Raw genomic sequence first — 20,829 nt, forward strand, 5'->3', positions numbered from 1 at the left:
TTGGATGCTTTTATATAGGCCTTAGTGGTCCCTTAATAATGTATCTGAAGTCTCTTTCCCGAAATTCAGCCTTGGTGCAGAATTACAGCCACTACGAGCAGTACCACAATGAGCTTTCCTTAGGACGTGCCATTTCTGTGTCTGTAGCTTTAAATGCTATGAGGGGGAGAAAGGCGGGGCTAACTTCCATGCATGGTCGTTTGGAAGCCATGATGTCTCAAAGAAAAACCAATATCACGCTAGCACGGTCGTAGCTCATTTTCTCGTTGGTGGGCCAAATTCTCTGGGCAAGCAAAGCAGAGAAAGGGGAGGTAACAGGCAGGCTAGGGGGAACTTACATTAATGTTAAATAACCTCCTAATGTGACATTTTCATGTCATGGGACCTTAACATAGCAGCATCGGTGCCGAATAGAAAGAGCCTATCGATGAGTGGTTGCTGCTGCATCAGCTAATGATATCATCAATAATATGTGACATGTTCTGGTATTTAGGTCCACATGTAGGTTATGGTCATTCAAAAAAATTATACAGATTGAGGAAATGCAGATTGTAAGCTTTCCAATGATGTATATTGGGATTAGTTATTCATTCATTAGTTAGTAAATTCATTTAAATCTGTTCATCGTAAAGGAGATATACAAATGTTAATGTTGGTACCCCTTAAATCAAGTTGTGGAGAAAATCTCTTCCACCTCTTCACGCATTCTACAGGGAGGTAATAGGTGGGAACAGTACCTGGTTAACTCCACTTCCGACCATATGGACATCAGCATTACAACGGTTGGCTAGCTAACATAGCTATACATAGCATCTCTTCCCAATAATGCCATTGGAGAAGTGGCACTAACAATGAAGGAATGTTGTAATTTATAATCATCAATATCAATTTGTAATGGGAGTGAAATAGGATCTATCTGGGGCTTACCACTGATGCCGACGGACTGGACAGTATTCTTACTCAAAGGACAGTCAATATCTGTTTTCCTTAAGCAGGATATGGTGGCTCGGGTGTCAACCAAAAAAGGAATTTGTTTTCCTGCAATACTCAAACTTAACTGTGGTATTTCAGATGGTGTATCTGAAACATGAAATTGTGGGGCATTAATGATACATTTAACATTGTCCAGATCCATTGATACACAGCGTCACTTATCCCACATCAGATTGACTGGTGTGTCTTTCTGTTGTGTGTCCTGCAGTACCCTGGCTGGCCTCTGAGGAGTAACATTCAATGGTAGGGAGGGGCGAGTGTCTCCTTGAGCATAAACACCTCTCCTCATCCTGCATTCTTAAGACAATCTTTGATCCAATGACCCTGTCTACGACAATAGTGACATGCGCCTCTACTTCCTCCAAATTATCGTTGTTTATTCCTATTAAAGTAGAAAACTACCTCTATTTGGGTTAGAATTGTTCATATTAAAACGTACATTCCTTTGATCCTCAGAATTTTAATGTACTACTACAGTATCGTTAGCCAAGGTAGGTCCATTTATACTACCTGAAATTGAACATTAAACAATCAGACTGCCTCCAATTCCCGTATTTTTCTAATTAATTTCACCGGACTTAATGAAAACAAATCTGGCACAGACAACTTGAGAGTCTAGGCTGATCTAGGATCTAATCCATTTAAGAACATTCTAACAAAAAAAGTATCTTCCGCGTCATTAATGTCTAATTTAGCCTCATCTTTCCACGTGTTTTGAAATCAATTGGCATATGCGGAAACTGTCTCATCCGATTTTCGTTTAGTACCTGAGTTGCGTCAAGTTCCTGGAAGCATGGCCGCGGGAACTAGGGGTGCTGAGGATGCTGCAGCACCCCCTGACAGCATGAGAATTTAAATTATATGACTTAAAAATCCAACACTGTGGCACAGCTCCGCAGTAGCGGACTGGCAATCGGGAGCACAGGGAGAAGAATAACGATGGAAAACCAGCCTAAGTAACGTAGGGTGGGGCTTAAAATTAAAAAGACAATGGAATCACCTTCATTAGACAAGGTTTTACCAATTGAAAAACAGCTATGTTTATTTTACATGAAGCTCAACTATTTTGCGCTCAAATAAAGGCCAACATTTTTTCGGCGAGCGCGCTACGCTGTGGTGGCGTATATGGGGGCCAGTTCTGGTGAGCCGGTCTGGATAAAAGTCCAGGACCTATTTTTACTCCCAGTTCCTCCCTGCAGCCCTGCAACATTAAGCCCCCGCCAGCACCCCCCTGATAAAATATGTTCCCGCGGCTATGCCTGGATGGCGTGTTTTTGTAAGAAGTTAGATACTTCAGCAATGTGGTCTTGTTTATGCGCCTGTGTCAACCATGGATGGACATTGTCATCATATTTAGGACTATCAAATTCAACAGATAAAGTTGGACAAGCTTCTATCAATGTTTCTAACTTTACATTTGGCATTAATGTGGTTAGAATGTATCGGGAATCCTTTCCACTTAAACCTGAATGCATTAAAACAGCCGTATATCAATTTCTGAAAGCTTTTGGATGTATAAATGGCTTTGGAGTGTCCTGTACAATATGAGAAATTTCAGACAACGATAAAGGGTGGTCTAAAACTTTATCTCCAAGAGTCAATAATGGGCCTAGAAAAGTACTTTGTCCATTACGTTGATATTTCCCTGTTCTAGACTGTAGCAGATCCACAATTTCCTCATGACATTTTAGCAAACCTTTCTCTGAGATGCATGTCAACACACCGTTTATATCTTTATGGAAACTGGGAATCCTGGATCTAATTTGACATTATACTTGCGTTGATACGCTTCTACTGCTCCAACAAAAGTGTCCATCAACACGCCAATAAAACGATCAATATCAATGTCAACAACCTTATTCTGTTTCAAAAGGTGAAATATATTTTTTAATTCTGCCTGTAAATTTTCTTTGGTATATATCTTAATTGTTCATCCTGGGTCCGTTTCCTGTCACCTTTAAATTTCCAATTTGCAGTATCAAAAGCCTTGTTACAGTTATCAAGCCACATGTTAGTACATTGATCTCGCCATTTTTTAGCTGTTTGTCCTGAGATTCCCTGTGGGAAAATATATGTGGCAGTAGCGCGAGGACAAGTATGTGTTTTAGATTGTTCGATACTAGAACCGGCATCCAAAAACAACCACTCGTAAATATCATACATCTCATCGTCATAAGCAAGGGGGCGTTGTAAGCAGATATCTAAGAGTACAGCGAGTTGACAGCTCCTGTGGGGTGTCTATAGGCATTCCAGGCTGAACAGACAGCTCAATCTGTTCCATAGCAAAATTGGTAAACTTACTCAGCTTCTTTTAAATTTTTCTCTCTTTTTGCAATATTTACTGGCCATTGATCACCCATCAATTCCCAGGCGATATAAACCTCGCGCATTTAATCAGTATCCCAATCAGAATCACTGACAGCCAGATTGTCAATAAGATATTTACGAGCAATCTGCAACTGGTGTTTATCAAACGTGCCCTCAAGCGGTATCTGTCCGTCTGTCCATTTAAACAGATTAGTCAAATATGGTTCAACATAAAATAATCTGACTTTAGTGAGAATCCGGTCTCTTGGCATCATATGTGCTAAACTTTTATTCGAAACTTGTTTCAAATGTGGTTCAATCTTTATTAATTTATTTATTGCCTTGCGTTCCTTATGCGGCAAATCCTTTTCTGTTTTAAATGTAATTACTAATGGCAAATTCGATTTTCCAGATTTGCTCCCCATGTTTGCATGCACGTTTTAGCAACAACAACAAAAGTGTTAGTAAGCTAATAATCCGAAATCAAATCCTTATTTATTTATTCAATCATAGGTCATTTATCTTTTAAGCTTTAATTATCTTTTAAGAAGATATCTCTATACATAAATGTAGCACATAATGACTGTAACTGTAAGACACAACACGTTATTAGTCCTTGGAAAATATTGCTTGAGCCTTATAGCTTACTTCAATGAAACGTCTCTTTCAACGTATTATTTTATCACAGCGTAACCAACCATTACCCTAAGGATCCTTAATCGTATACCAGACACAATTAGATCGACTCATGTAATGGGCTTTACGGCAAGGAATCCTGCCTCGTTTAACAGACCTTCTAACAATTTAAGGTTTTTACGGCCTTACATCCATGAAACACAACAGCCTTTTACTGTATCACTATGACCTACGCAGATACAACACTTATTTAACCAAGCGGCCCAGCCCTTACTTATGAAATTACGGTCCTGTCCCGTATCTGCGCGTCTTATGTTCTTTTCCAAGCGACTGATAGGCCTTTCGCATTGCAACAATCAACTGCCATTAAGTGAGATAAAATATAGTTTTGCCAATCCACTTATTATTTCATAAAGTTACTACAAAAAGTTGTGTCTTCTGCCTTGCCCTCATACAGAAACCATCCATTCCCCTTTTACAAATATAAGTTGCACAGGTTCGTTGTCTAAACAGCTGTGGGACCACAGGTAAGCAGAAATTAACATAACCATTCAAAAATGACAATCAAAGTCTGCTCACCTGCTGGCACCCTTTTGCTGCAGATATTCTGTTCTGTGACGCCAATCTGATTAGGAGGTTATTCTGAAGAAGGCAGGCCGGAAGGAGTCAAGACAAAGGAAAGGAGTTTGACTTTTTTTTTTTTTTTATTAGTCGAGTACCCGGATAAAACAATCAGTTCAAGACAATGCTGCAGTGGACACGCACTGTTAGGCTGTATGAACACAGAAAATCTGCCTTACATGCATCTAACAGAGAAGTTACCCTACGGGAGGTGTACACTGCAATGCTTTCTAAAGAAAATTAAAAACAGGGTTAGTAATCACAAAACTCGACACAACATGTTCGACCCACCAAAACCAAGAGAGCGAACCAAATGCTCGAGGGCTTTTTATCTAGCGTCCAAACAAGCCACAGCTGACAGCGTGCTGATGAAGGGGTAGGCCAGATTAACACCAGACTGCAGATGTGCGCTGGCAATGAGGTGTCCTCGCTGAACAGAATGGTTCCTCCTGTTGGACAAACTCCAGCAAAACAGAAACGTACAAACACAAAACAGTAACTGCCCTCAGACAACTGAGGGACGTAACACGCCCACCACAAAACGAGCAAACCACTCCGGTTTGCGACATACAACCATAACACACAAAACAAAACAACGAACCCCAGCATTATGCTCGGGACAAAGCATCTGCAACTATGTTCGCAGACCCCTTAAGGTGATTAATGTCAAGGTTGTACTCCTGTGCAACCAGAGCCCACCGCATAAGCCTGCAGTTCTGTACATCCAATACAAGAACACAAGTGGGTTGTGGTCAGTATAGACCTGCACTGGCCGAGAGCTGCAACCCACGTAAACCTCAAAGTGCTGTAATGCCCATAACAAAGCTGGGGTTTCCTGCTCAATAGTGAAATACCTTGACTGACGGGGATTGAATTTACGGTAAAAGAAGCTGACAGGCCTATTCACCCCCTCAATGTCTTCTTGCCATAGGGCAGCCCCTACGCCTACGGCACTGGCATCCACCTCCAATTTGAAGGGGGTTTACGGAAGTCGGGGGCGGCTAAAACGGGTGCACTACAGAGCAAAGCTTTGGCTGCCTCAAAGGAAGCATTACACTTTGGGGACCACATAAAAGGTACTTTCAAACTGAGAAGAGATGTAAGTAGTGCTACTATGGTGGAAAAGTTCCTAGGAAACGTGCGGTAGTATCCAACCATTCCCAGAAACCTACGCAATTTTCTGCAAGTGGTGGGAGCAGGGAACACAAGCATTGCTTCCACCTTATCAGCTAAGGGGCGTACCTGGCCCCGTCCCACCTGTTTTCCAAAGTACGTCACAGTTGCCTTTCTGAACTCTTTCTTTTTTGTCTATTTTGCGAGATTGAGGTTTAGGGATGCCTCCTCCAACCGCTGTGACACTGTTTCCAAGGTGGACAGGTGGTTGTCCCAAGTAGGCAAATGGATGACTATATCATCCAAGTACACAGTGCAGTTTTTAACCCCTGCAAACACAATGTTAATGAGCCTTTGGAAAGTAGCTGGCGCATTGTGCATTCCAAACGGCATGACAGTATACTGTGAAAAACTCAGGTGTCACAAAGGCAGATATCTCCGAGGCACAATACGTAAGAGGGACCTGCCTGTATCCCTTCAACAAATCTAGCTTACTCACAAACGCCACAGAACCAATGGTGTCTACACAGTCATCGATCCTTGGCATAGGAAAAGAGTCAGGCACGGTTATAGAATTCACATGCTGGTAGTCAGTACAATACCTAGAAGTACCGTCTGGTTTAGGTACGAGGATACCCGACGAAGTCCAGGCATTGTTGCTGGTTTGGGCTTTTTTGTTTTCCAGGGGTAAGCTACCTCCTTTCTCATCACCTCCCTCTTCGCAGCGCTAGCCCGTTAGGGGTGTTGGCATATTGGAGCAGCACCTGCAACATTCACATCATGCTCCAAGACGGTTGTCACGCTGGGGATATTATTGAACACACTTGGAAAGCATTTGATTAGTGCCACAAGATCTTCAGTTTGAATATTATCTAAATGATCGGTGAGAGAATCCAACTGTGTAAGCATAACTGAATTACTCAACCTTTCACACTGCGGGAGTGAATTGAGAAGCTATAACCTCCTCTTGTTTCTCCAGGTCAGAGGAGCACAGTACCACCGTGACCACACTGGACCTGGTGGGCTGGTTTAGGGCACCTGGACACAGAGAAGGCTTACGCACATGATATGGCTTCAACATGTTAACATGGCACAGCTGAGTCATTAGCGTCCGCTCTGGAGTCCTAAGTATGTAGTTCACATATGTCAAACTCAAGGCCCTCTGGCCAAATGTGGCACGCCACATCATTTCATGTGGCCCGTGGAAGCTTAAATGGTGTATCTGAATAAGTGTACGCTGCTTTACAGCTTGCATTGACCATAAACTACATCTCTCACTATGCATTTTGATTATGTTACGGCAAAGTGACGACATCCCGCCTCTAGAAAGCAGTGTATACAGTACATATCAGTGTTTAATGCAAAGTTTAACTGGGTGAAGGCGAGCATGGTTTGAATGACAGCACTCCAAATCAAACGTACCCCATGCACATTTTCAGCCAAGGTCCTGGGCTTTCAACCCAAGTTGGTATCGCTCTCGAACTTGGGTACTCAGCCAAGCTAGCATGTTTCTGCTTCCTCTGTCGACAATGTGGAGCCAGAAATGATTAAGACATCACCTTCACTAGACAAGGTTTTCCCAATTGGAAAACCGCAATGTTTATTTAACATAAAGTTCAAAAAGCTATTCTGCACCTGATTAACACAATCGATAAGCATTCTCAAATCAATATATCAGGCCTATTCTCGTTGAGATGCACTTCAATAGGGGTCAGTCAAGTGGTTCTTAAAATCCTCTGAAAGCATCAACACCCTGACTTCTGCCAATGTTCCTTTTGTTCGTAATGACGTTGTAAATGTCATATGAAGTATAGGCTACATTAATAACCTCAGCAAGTTATTTCATCGATCAGTTGTTATGGGCTGCAGCACTCAAAAGAGCAAGCAAACTAAGCATTTGATTTGACATGGCTTGAAAATCTTGCTAGCTGTCAATTTTTTTTCTCACCAAAAAACGTTGAAATTAACAGTTTTTCATAAGTAGTCATATACATTTTGTACATTGCAATGAAGTTTAGGGTGTTTACTATACCAAATATCAAAAATCTAAATTGACAGAAAACTTGCTTTTGTGGGGCTCTGAACAAATGTGTAAGTCTGTTGGATTCCACAGACAACTTTCTACCACCAGCACAAAATTAGTTATCTATTGATCCAAAAATGAAGCATGAAGAGCGAAAATTGTGGCAATGCTGGCAAACTAGAAATCTTTTTTTAACGACATCCGAAGCTCCCCGCCACTTTAAGCGTTTGAGTCTGCACTCTAGGCTTTCACATACACACCCATGTAATCTCAGAAACGGTTAGAAAGTCATGAAACAATCAGTGATATTCAAAAAAGTTGAATAGATATCAAAAATCTGAATTAATTTAAAATAGTTTAGGGTTTTGTCAACATTTTAAAGTTTAAATGGTGGCTGTAGCTGAGGGATTGAGGAAGAAGAAGGATTTGAAAGTTGAAGAAGTTTAAGAGGATTGAGAGGATTTGAGTTTTTTTTCAATTGGAAAACCATGTAAAAAATATTATGAATATTGATTTATATTAATTCAAGCATAAGAGGTACAAAGCTGAAAATATATTGCACCCATGGCCTGAAACTGCAGAATGTTTTGATAGCTGAACAGTTTTAATAGCTGAAGATTTGAAAGTGCTGAAAGGTGTCAAGGAAGAAATAGAAAAAGAAGAAGAATATGAAGAAGTTGAGTAAAGATTCAAAAAACAATACTTGGAATGCTGAAGCAGTATTGGAGAGAGAGAGAGAGAGAGAGAGAGAGAGAGAGAGAGAGGCCTTGTAAACAATGGTGGACAATCTGGCGGTAATGGGAATCCTAACGAGAGTTAGTTTAAATGTGTAAACTAAATCAAACGCAGACAAATTAAACCACAACATGCCAATGTCACTATTAAGAAATGTAGCTATTCAAATCCAGTGAGTTGCTGATTGAGAAGAATAGGTTAGACGTGCCGCGAACACTTAAGGTAAATTCATACAAAAAAGCGGGGGTGATTTTTGTTGTTGTGGGGTTTATAATCCACGAAGAAAGGGGGGTATCTTTGTGAAGGTGAATTTGTTCATTGGCCAGTTACTCTAGCTGGGGGTTTATTTGGATCTAAAGATTGACTAACGTAACTACTTGAAGGGAAGTTATGATCAAACATCAATTAAAACAACATTCTAAAATATAGCTGCAAGCAGCGATGCGGGTTTCTCCGCAAAATGGCAAAATATTATACAAATGTACATTGTATAGGATCAAGAGTTGGACAACAAGAGTGTTCATGTTTGGCAAACAACAACAGGTTGAATGGAGATTCGAAATCAAGCGCATGTGGTTGCAAGTCAGCATCTTCATCCTCCTGCTACACATAAACTGTTGAGTTTCTACGAATAAAAAAGGCTGAGTAATAGTTTTGGTTAGCTTTGGGACAAAGTGTAATCAGCTGTAATTCAGTAATATTTTGACATATTAAGGTGAAATTACGTGTGGTACTTCAGAATGATGACATCCTGTTCAACTAAACAGAAAGTTGGAATTGTGACAGGCCAAAAGGTTGTGGCTGGATTTAGCAGCACTCTGTGTCAGACCATTGAGCTATTCTCAGTGGCTGGAATTAAAAGTATCAGTTACTGTATCAAAAAGTCAGCCGTTTATCCTGTGGCAAGCATTGTGAGATTAGGCCAAAGTTTAATCAGCCGTAATTCAGTAATCTTTTGACATATCAAGGTGAGATTGCACATGGTACTTCAGAATTATGTAATCTGGAAGGTTTGAAAAATCAGCCAAAAGAACATTTGCGTTATTGACAGAAACAATATGAACATTTAAATTAAGCCATATTGTCTTGTATTCATTTTTGCCAAATATTGCTTTGAAAGACATGTATCCTACACCAAATTTAGGTTTTCTAAACGATGCAAGAAATCCAGTGCGCTGTCTCAATGAATCAGAATCAGAAGGGATTTTATTCGCCATGAATGTTTGCACAAACAAGGAATTTACTTTGGCAGGGAGGTGCATACATTAAACATATTGGAATATTGAAACTTAAATATGTGGACTAAATATACAAAAGGAGCGGGATCTTATCTACAGAACACAAGCTAATAAAGATTTAGTTCTGGCTCTTCTGGTGTAGGAGTCCCCTCAAAATGAAGTAGCGCTAAAATTATGATTGTGCAGCGATGTGTTGTACCTGGATTCCTGTTAAACTAAATAGTACATTTAGTCATTTAGCAGACGCTTGATCCAGAGCGACTTACAGTAAGTACAGGGACATTCTCCAAGTAGGGTGAAGTGCCTTGCCCAACGTCATTTCGCACGTCTGGGAATTGAACCAACAACCTTCTGATTAATAGCCCAACTCCCTAGCCACTCAGCCATCTGACCCCCAGATTCAAACTCAAGAGCATGAGGTCATGAGGGCAAGTCAGCTTCTCTGCCACACATCAACTGTTGACAGTTTATGAATAGCCATATTCTCTTGTACATTTCCTATAAAATCGGGACAACGGGATGACTGGTTACTGCTGCAAAGAATAGCCTACTCGTAGTGCTTTAAAAAGGTTGTTTGGGGTGCCATTAGGGAATTTCTAATTATGCCTTGCATCAGTGGCGATGTGTCCTAGCTTAGGTTACTGAAATACATTTGTGCAACAGGCAAGGGATCCACCTGAACAATCAATATACTTCATTAGAGGTAACTCAGTTGTGAATCTGACACTACCATGCATAGAACTTGGTGAACCTGGCTTGTTTTGCTGTGGTTTACAACTATGCCTCTGACTGGTTTTGAACCTACAACCCTTTGCTTACCAGCACAACATCTCAGCCAATTGAGCCATTCCCAGACATAGATTATGCAAAGTTCTGTAACTGGATAATAAAATAAGCCGTTTCTCCAATGGCGCACATTGTCAGATTTGGTCCAAGTTAAACAGCTGTAATTCCGTCATTTTGACATATCAAGGTGAAACTTTGCATGGTAATTCAGGGGCGTGTCACCTTAAAGCCTATTAGGTTTGAACCATCCTTCAAAAATACATTTGATTTAGTGACACAAACATATTGATGCAATGTGGACATTTACATAAATACACCCCTTTCAGCCATTTTGTATTTGATTCAATTGTCTTAAGTAACGTTTTTAAATTAGTGCTGTCAAAGTTAATGCGTTAATAAGGCATTAACGCAATGTCACTTTAACACGACAAAAAAAAATAGTGCCGTTAACGCAGGTTTCTTTTTGACCCTGGGAATCACCTGTTGTCACATGATTTCGACTGCAGACGGTAGCTGAATGATGGAGAGAGGGATTTTAGATGGCAAGTTTCATTTCAACAAGTTGCGAGACTGCTCGGTTGAGAAATCTAAGGCTGTGTGTACTGATTGTCAGGCTGAGTTTAGTTATCACCGGAATAGGCTACTTCCAGCCAAAACTATCACATGCAAGGAAAGCACACAGCTAGCAGCAGCGTTAGCTGTGAGTGAATAAAACTCCCTCACAATTTAAGTTGTGTTCCATTTGAACTTGTTATATGGAAATTATCATCCAGTTAGGCCTATCTGAATTTAAGTACACCCTTTTGATGTAATTTCCACAAAAAAAAACATTTATTGGGGTAACATTTTAACAGATCAAATAGATTGAATAATTTTGCGATTAATCGCGATTAAATATTTTAATCGCTTGAGAGCCCTATTTGAAATACATCAATTTTACATATCTGTACAACATTAAGTCAATTTGACATTTTGTTTGAGAGGAGATCCATTTTGAAGGTTTTCCCTAATTATCACTTTTTTGTTCCTCATGAAAAATGAAGCATGCACACCAAGTTTCAGAAGAATTGGAGCAATGGGGTAGAAATCTACGGTGGCCCACGGGTGCACACCACAGCAACATTAGCAAAGCAAACAAAAGTTGAAAACACAACAACATTAACACACACCACAACGACATTAACAAAAACTATACATTTATAAAAACGCTACATTTAAAAAAAACAATCTACTACTTACAACACAACAGCATTGGTTCACACCACCATCAGCCGAGAACACACCAGCATTATGTTCTTGATTTGAATGATTTCAAATTGACCGGCTGTGAACCCAACTAATTCCACTTTGCACTGTCCCTACTGGTCTGGAGAACGATATGGTGTGAACTTGAAATGCAGCGTTTCTGCAAATGTTGTTGAGTTTTGTGCTAATGCTGCGGTGTTCCCTGCTAATGCTGTTGTGTTCTCGGCTAATGCTGGTGTGTTCCCAGCTGATGTTGGTGGTGTGAACCAATGCTGTTGTGTTGTAAGTAGTAGATTGTTTTTTGAAATGTAGCGTTTTTATAAATGTTTTGTTTTTGTTAATGTCGTTGTGTTTTCAACTTTTGTTTGCTTCGCTAATGTTGCTGTGGTGTGCACCCGTGGGCCACCGTAGAAATGCCATCACTTTGAAAAAGTGACTTTTTGCCTGTGGCGCCCCCTATGGTCCTGATGTGGGGTACCCACTTGGATGTAGTATCAATGTGCCAATTTAGAAAATGTATGACCAGGGACTTTTTGAGACTTTTTTGAGACTTTTTGAGATATTTGGGCGCCTAGGAGAAGAAAAATAATAATAATAATAATAAGAATACTAACAAAAACAATAGGTTTCCTCCTACCGGAGGAACCCTAATAAGAAGAATACTAACAAAAATAATACGTTCCTTCCTACTGGAGGAACCCTAATAAGAAGAATACTAACAAAAATAATACGTTCCCTCCTACCGGAGGAACCCTAATAATGAGAAAAGCACACATTATGACACATCAACTGCTGTCGTTAAAATAGTGTGGGGGTGGGTAAAATTTCCTATAAACGGGAGTTTCAAAAACTGACTGCGGTCGTCTTCACAATAAAACATCTTTGGTGATACGTCAAGCGAGTCATTCGGCCAATCACAAAGATAACGGCAGCGGCCGATAGTTATGTCAACGTTATAGTCCACGTTATGGAGAACGTTGTTGTTGACATGTTTAACGTTAACGTAATAATAGAAAGTAAGCGAGTCGGCTTGTCAGCTAATGTAAGATCAGTGAAATGTGTTGTTAGCCTACTTCAATTTGAAGGAATTTGTCAAGGGTATCTCCTCCACTGCATTAGTATTGTTATCTGATTTTTTATGTATATCTTGTTGTGAGATATCTACCAGTTTTAAGGTTGTTTTGTGTTCAGTGGCGGTGGGGGGGGGTCACCTTTTTCAGCCCTTCTGAGTTTGCAGGTATGCATGAAAAGTTAGTTTTCCTCAGACTCCTTTGTCTCTATACTGTAAGCCATTTTGGTCTACCTTCTGACCCAATGCTGGGCCAGAAGCATTGAAGTTTCTCCTTGAAGCTTAAACCTCTTGTCGGGGGTAGGAGAGTGTGTGAATGGTACCGCGGTTTGTCTGTTGGCTCGGCGTTACACTTTTAACAAGCACAGCATTGCAGAGCTGGAGTCTATGCTCTCTGCCACTCCATATGTGAGAATATTAATTCAAAGATTGCTGTGAAGATCAGGTTTAAAAAACGTTTTGAACGTATTCAAAGTAGCCTTCAAATGTAAAAGTAGGGCAGTGTCTCATGGATACGATTGCATTCCTGTTCACTAACATCTGTCATTCCCCACAGCAGTGTTCCTTAACTTCTCTTTTAGATACACCATTAAGCTGGACTCTGACGAGATTCAGTATGGAGGTCATGGAAGACTGGAGCATAACATTGAGTTCTTCACTGAGGCCCAGCCCTTTAACGGTCGACCCAACTCTATGATGGTAATGATGGTCCCAACAGAACTGTATAATTATAGGATATAATGACCCTTTAAAAATGTATTGGCTGTCCGTACCAAACATGTTTTAAAACAACCACTCAACATGAATCAATTGGTCTAAAACACAAAACTGTTGACCGTAAGGACCTGTGTCCACATAGCTCTTTTTTCTGAGCGCCAGCTTCGGTTTTCAATTCTTTCTATTAAGGAGAGGGCATAAAAGTTGAACATCTTTGAACTTTTCTCAAAGATACTGGTGTCGTCACTGGCACTCCTTTGGGTGAACCAATCATAGATGGAAGGATCGAGTCACTTTTTAAGTTGTGAATCTCACAAGGTGAATGTCAATAAACATTCATTATGGAACAAGTGGACAAATTCATGTTTAGTTGTTTAATTGATCCAGCATAATTAATTTTTATTACGACTTGTGAGCAGTGTCATGTAGGAACCAGGGGCGTTTCTACACGGGGGCATAAAGGGGCCAATGCCCCTGTAAAAACGTCCCTGGCCCCCCCGTGGCCCCCCTGAGCTGAGCTTTTTTTTTTTTTTTTTTTTTTTTTACACATTTTTCTTCTAGTTGTCATCATGAACCGAGGAAGGGACATTGCAGCCTTTTTTAATAAAAAAAAAGTTAGAGAAATATATTATAAAAAAGTTAGAGAAACATATTAAGATGTTGAGAGAGTTGAGAAGCTGGAAGAGGGAATTTTGTATGATTTTAAATGTAAAGCAAAATTAAAGTATTTAATGTTTAAATATAATTTGTTTCCGTTTTTAATGTGCCCCTCTGATTAAACACTGGCCCCTCCAGTAAAATTAGTCTAGAACCGCCATTGGTAGGAACTATTTAGTTTGTGCTTTGCTACACCCGCCAACCTTATCACGAGCACAGAGCATGAGCCTCTTGTCCATGAGGCAGTGGCAATTTTTTTAAAGACTGCAATGGAATGAGTGGATGACAGACTAAGGCTTGGGAATGGTGCAGACAAGTAAAGGCCGATTTATACTTCTGCGTCTCCGTTAACGGACAGACGCACGCACGGAGTCGGACGGATTGGTTGAATTTATACTACTCCGACGGCTCTGCGTGCTGAAAGCAATTCACCGCTAGAACTGTAGATGGCGCTGCACTGCAATGCTCGCTCGGTTATCGAAAAGTTGGAGCAAATTTACAAATTAGCCGCTTCATCAATAAAATAAGCACATTCTTAGCAACTACACTGCCCATTTCTCACTGCCCATAAAAAACGCACGGACAGACGGATGGTCAGGAAAATCAGGAGGTACACGCAGAGCTCTGCGAGGGCTCTGCGAGGACACGCAGAGGGCGTTTCTTGACGGAGAGGGCGTTCCCCGTGTGCATGTGCGTAAAAACGCAGAAGTATAAATCAGCCTTAACTGGGAGACCTAGATAATAGCTTGATAATGAGAGAGAGGGGAAGACACAATAAAACAACGAGAGAACACTCATGGATACAAGACGGTGTATGTAACAATGTAATAATACCATTCAGAATATAACATATATTAGCATTTAGAAAAAAAACAAGATTTTGTTTTTTGTCCCTGTCAGATCTCTACTGTAGTTTGTTAGTTACTTTGTCAAAATTAACCATATAATTACCTGTGGTTTACCTCCTACACATTCCACCCCACCTATGTGTCCCTACCAATTTTTAAGCTAAATATACTGAGTAAAGCAGACACTCCAGAATAAATACACTTAACTGTCGTATAGTAAATTAGTATTAAATAAATTGTAAAAAAATGATGGATTCAAAGACGGAAGGATGCAAAGTAAATTAAAGCTGCATTTAACAGTGGATATCCAAGCATGGACACATTGTGTATGGCAATTATGCTAACATTTTAAAGTGGAAGGGAAAGGTGAAATAATGCCCAAATACCTACAAGTCATTCCTGACCTGTCATCTAAGTCATTCGCTAGTATAATATGTAATGGCTGGTGGACTACTGATAACGGTCTGAGTGTACAGTCTTGTCATCAACATGAGACAAAACACAAACAACCGGCATCAAAGAATATGATACACCATAATTTAAAAAAATGTATATTTTGATCATATAAATTAATGTTGTAGGTGTTCATCTACAACACAGGGTAGTGACCATCCACCCAAACTAAATGATTGCTCTAAATTGATAAAGCAGCTTTGTATTCTAGGAAGATTTTAATCATGCAGTGGGCTGCTGTTTTGTGGCAGTGCAAACATAAAAGACCATATCTAGCTAAGCAAAAATTCAACCATTAGATACAGAAGCCAAAGACAATCCAGCCACAAACAATTTTTTTAAAATTTTACAAGAATACATTTTTTTTTTTTTACACGTTTTTTTTCAATGGACAACCTTGTTTTTAGATAGACAAGTTGTTTAATTCCTACGCATTGTGTAAAAGTGATTCTGATTTCAAGTCCTTAGGTGAATATGGCATGAGTAATGGTAACATTTCTCAGCTATTATGTCATATGTCTTAAGTCCCTCTCTAAATTTCCCCTTTGCTCTGTCTATTGCATTCTAGGTCTACATCCCCTGCAGAACAGCCATTGTTCTGGCCAATGAAGAGATTGATTACTGTTATTAACCATGTGAATGGACACTAAAATGTATCATGGTTGCCAAACCAACCTCAGCATTACCAATAACCTTCTACCATGTGATAAGTGTCACACATCACCAAAGGCAACTTTATTTCGTTTAATTTTTCCCCCCATCTTCTCACAGTAACAGCACAAAGTTTAAATAAAATGTACTTTATAGTAGCCATAATCAGTTGGCTTGTGTAATTATATATTTTTTTCATATAGCAAAAAGTACAATAACATTTTTAAATCTAAATACCCACACTTTGAAATTAAGATTTGTATTACAGTGCCAGTACTTCTATGACACCTATGTATTTTGTTGCTAGTCATGTTTATTTCAATGAACTTGATTACTATCTTAACAAAAACATGTATATATTAATATCATCAATTAATTTTGCACAATGGAACTAGCAGACTTGAATTAAGAGTATACTGCTTTAATTTTCAGCAGTTATAGGGAGGTAATCATACACTGAATTTCGGCAACTGCTGGTCTTTTCATGCACTAAAACTGTATCTCCAAATGTACATCAAATGTGTCATTTTACAAAAGCATTTATTGTTGAATGAATTAAATTGAGAAAGTCAAACTGAGACTTTAATACCTAATGTGGTTTTCTGTCTTTATTTGTATTTTTTTCTTCAAGTTAAAATTATTATTTTGGAATGACAAGGACTCTGACCATGTTCAAGTCAAAGTAATTTTGCTATTTGGGAGTCGGGCTATTAATCAGAAGGTTGTTGGTTCAATTCCTGGCTGTGCCAAATTACGTTGTGTCCTTGGGCAAGGCACTTCACCCTACTTGCCTCGGGGAGAATGGCCCTGTACTTACTGTAAGTCGCTCTGGATAAGAGCGTCTGCTAAATGACTACATGTAAATATGATGGCCCACCTTGTTCATGGAGAGCTACCATGTAGGATTTCAGTTTAAAGTAGACTATTTAATTAGTATTCTTGCTATCAGCACACAAGTCACACTATTGGTACTGCACATATAGTATATTCTTCAATATTATTATATACCCCCCTTACTCCTCCCACAGTTCTTGCTCCACTTGGACAAGAAAAGTGTCAAAATGTGCTTCTCGTTCCCGCCATTGTTTTCTGGAAGGTAGTTTTAGGAAATGTTGACGTGGTTTCATAGGCTACAAATTATTTAAATAGAATTGGCCATTGTTAAATTATATTTGTGACTATGACTATGATGTAGCCTACTATAGCATGTTAGACCAATAGTATGAACCTGCAGAGCCAGAGACCCGGAGAGCTGGCAGTTCTAGGACCCTGACAGTGCCACCTAGCAATGTCACTAGATTGCAACAATATATTTGAATGGTTTGCGAGGCAAGAAACAAGGAAAACTCTGGCATATGTGATGATGTATGACAATTATATAGAAAGGTATAATATTTGAAAATATGTTCGAATAATAAACATAGGATAGCCTAATTAAAGAAACCAATGTACACCCTGCAACATGGGCCTTAAGGATTGGGGCACATTTGCAGATACTCTGAACTTGTTCTACAGTTGCTTTGGTGGGCTTAACTTAACCAAAGTGCCAAAGTCAACAAAGCATTATGTCCTGACTCCTGAGAACTTCACCACATTTGTTGGGAATACAACTACTAAACATGAGTTAATGCTTGATTCATACTGCAGATAATTAGATTACACACACACAGGGTCCTGCCTTCTCCCCGGTCAACATACTTGCAATGTACGTATTCTGTGATTCATTTAATTATTTGATTTTATGCTCTATTATACATAAATATCAAAGTTATCTAAGGAAGTTTAAGTTCAACTCTTATCAGTTATACTTTATTTTATCTCATGTCATCATCACAAAAAAACGTTTTCTTTGTATGATGTGGGATGGATGGGGCTGCGGAGGATCCACCGCTTATAAAATGCTGCTGGTGGTGACCCTCTATGGTGGATGGATGAGCTGCATGAGGATTTACATTTAGTTATTTAGCAGACGCTCTTATCCAGAGAGACTTACAGTAAGTACAGGGACATTGCCCCCGAGGCAAATAGGGTGAAGTACCTTGCCCAAGGACACATCATTTGGCATGGCCGGGAATCAAACCAGCGACTTTCTGATTACTAGCCTGATTCCCTAACCACTCAGCCATTTGACTCCACAATCTAACTCCAGGATGCTTCCTTTGGTGTGGATGGGCATGCTAGACGAACAGTTTTGTATTGGACATGACTCAAAACATTGACCACATGTCAGTGGATCAGATCATCTTTCATATACCTGTAAATACTGCACCTGCCTGTGTGCATGCTACATTTTGTATGTGTCTGACACCACAAAGTTCTGGAAAAGTGAACTTTTCAGTCCAGAAAAGTGACTTTTGCATTCACTCAATCTCAACCACAAATGTATAATGTGAGAGGCAAGACACAACGTTGACTCTCTGGGCAGATTCAAGATATACATTGTTTATTTTGAACAATTGTCAAACAATGACAATCACCCCTCCAAATCACTCCATCACCCCTCCATATCAATCCATCTAAACTTCCATATCTACCTCCATACAACTTCATCCTTCAATGAGAGACAGAAGCAGGAAAAACAAATATAAAAAAACATTTTTTGATATTTGACTTCCTGATCCTTCAATATTCAAACCCTAGATTGTGAAGTCGGTAACAGCACTACTTACTAGTTGAATGGTCTCCCTTTTGTGTACAATTGTTTAGATATCCCCCTATCAAACTCTTCTTCAAACTTCACTGAAATGGTACAGACAATATTACTTCTAGGTGAGCATAAATATAAATTATACTAACAAAGTAGTGTACATTAATTAGCATTACTTAAGTGGTTGAGGTATTAATAGTAGATGTTAAAGTTGTATGGCATTGTGTAGAAAATGTGCATTCTCTACTTAACTCCGATGATAAACTGGTCCAGAGATGAAACCTTTTCTGCATCCTGCATGGACAGATTCCTCAGCATATTCAGGCCGTATATGATGGCCTACACAAATTATATGGTTAATCTTTAAGACAGTAGACTGCATATTTCATTTAGCTAACAGATTAAATCCAAGTTGAAGTTAGTTGTATTAGCTAATGTGCTGGCTTCATCATATAAGACACCTACAGTAGTTGCGCTTGCCAAAATCACACTACTGTATGGTTTCAATATAACAAAACAAATTGTTTAAAAGTTTGTATTGCATAAAATGATCATAAGTGAATGGATAATTGCACCAGAATTGTTTTAAACGTTTAGCTAACTTAAATCAGTTGAACAATAATTCATTCACATAAGCTACGTCGCGCTACTGTTTCATTAAACAAATAAACAAAGAGTAGACTTAACAATTTACAGTTCATGTTGAAGCAAGCTGTGTGTGTATGGAGGATTATAGGGGCCAAAACTAAATAAATAAATACTATAACAGAAAGCTTAAATAAATGACTAATTATATAATGTAATGCCTAATTGACATACAAAATATATAAGTTACAAATTAAGTGACACTAAATATATAAATATGTATGTATTTGTGTGTATATATATTTATGTTTTAATGTGTTCACATTTATTTATTTCTATTTACATTCATTTATTTATCCTTACATTTATTTTAGTGCTGTCAAACGATTAAAATATTTAATCGCGATAAATCGCATTAATGTCATAGTTAACTCGCAATTAATCACAATTAATCGCACATTTTTATCTATTCTAAATGTCCCTTGATTTCTTTTTGTCCCATTCTTTTTTCAAATTGTAATGCTCTTATCAACATTGAAAAGTGGTCAGAATTACTTGTGCAAAAAATTGTTTTATTGAAAACAAAATTGCAATTGGCTGGCTTTGACGAGGGGGCGGAGAATTTGCATCAGCTGTGTGCTTGGCCATCAAGTGGAATTTCAGACTGGACATGCTGCGATGATAGCTCAGTTTACAACGACAAAACACACAGATCACTTTGGTCTTGTCAATGGAACCATTTGGCAACTTTTTTAAAGTAAACTTTCCATTCAGAATCTTATTGGCAGATTGGATGAGGCTCCTACTCAGCTCACAGTTTACCCCACAAAAACACAAAAACCCCATTGAAATTATGAATCTCCTTTACTTTGACATCGTTCTGAGGTCTAAAGACCCCAAGCACACTGAGATACATCAACAACACTATCTGTATAGAACCTACCTGAGACTTGAAGAGGACAAACTAGATTAAGAGTGTCAAAGGCGAGACTTCTGGTTTAGGTGAGCATGTGAAAGCAGCGTTGTCACGGGCTCTCGCAGCAATAACTCTGAAAAATTACTTTTTCCTTTCGGAAGCAAATCTGACATTTGAGACTGCTTTTAAAATTGCAGTAGCCACTGAAGCCGCCAGCAGAAATGTGCTTGATTTGCAAAACAGAGCTAGCGTACAGGCAAGTAGCAACGTCATGTTTGTAACGCGAAAACCTGGTCAAGAAAGAAAGGGGGACACTGGTGAACAAACAGAATACAGAGAATGCTATAGATGCAGGGGGAAGAATCACATAGCTAATGACTGTAGATTTAAGACGGATAAATGTTATGAGTGCGGGAAGATAGGCCATATCTCTAGGGCCTGTCGCAACAAACAGAGGGGACGCGCAATACCTGAAAAAAGTAGAAAAGGAGTGCACCCGCACCGAGCGTTCCATGTCAGTGAAACTGTTGAGAGTGATGAATCTGAAGAAACATTCACTTTGGCGTGTGTAAAAACTGATGCCTGGAAG

General features: G+C 39.3%; 1 protein-coding gene across 6 annotated transcripts in view; it reads left to right on the forward strand.

Moving 5' to 3' along the window:
• The window catches only part of LOC146250800 (1,4-alpha-glucan-branching enzyme-like), a 140,987-nt gene extending 124,302 nt beyond the window's left edge, over positions 1-16,685 (forward strand). For 5 of the 6 annotated variants that reach the window (XM_084679450.1, XM_084679456.1, XM_084679455.1 and 2 more), the window contains 2 exons: positions 13,348-13,465; positions 16,010-16,685. In XM_084679450.1, coding sequence (XP_084535576.1) covers positions 13,348-13,465; positions 16,010-16,072 — 181 coding nt within the window. In that variant the 3' untranslated portion in view covers positions 16,073-16,685. Of the gene's footprint in view, positions 1-13,347; positions 13,466-14,044; positions 14,229-16,009 lie in introns of those variants that run through there. The other variant, XM_084679453.1, reaches the window with a different exon arrangement.
• The last annotated feature ends 4,144 nt before the right edge of the window (positions 16,686-20,829 follow it).

This window comes from Hypomesus nipponensis, chromosome 18 (assembly GCF_054491055.1).
Source record: "Hypomesus nipponensis isolate SF chromosome 18, ASM5449105v1, whole genome shotgun sequence".
Lineage (NCBI taxonomy): Eukaryota > Metazoa > Chordata > Actinopteri > Osmeriformes > Osmeridae > Hypomesus > Hypomesus nipponensis.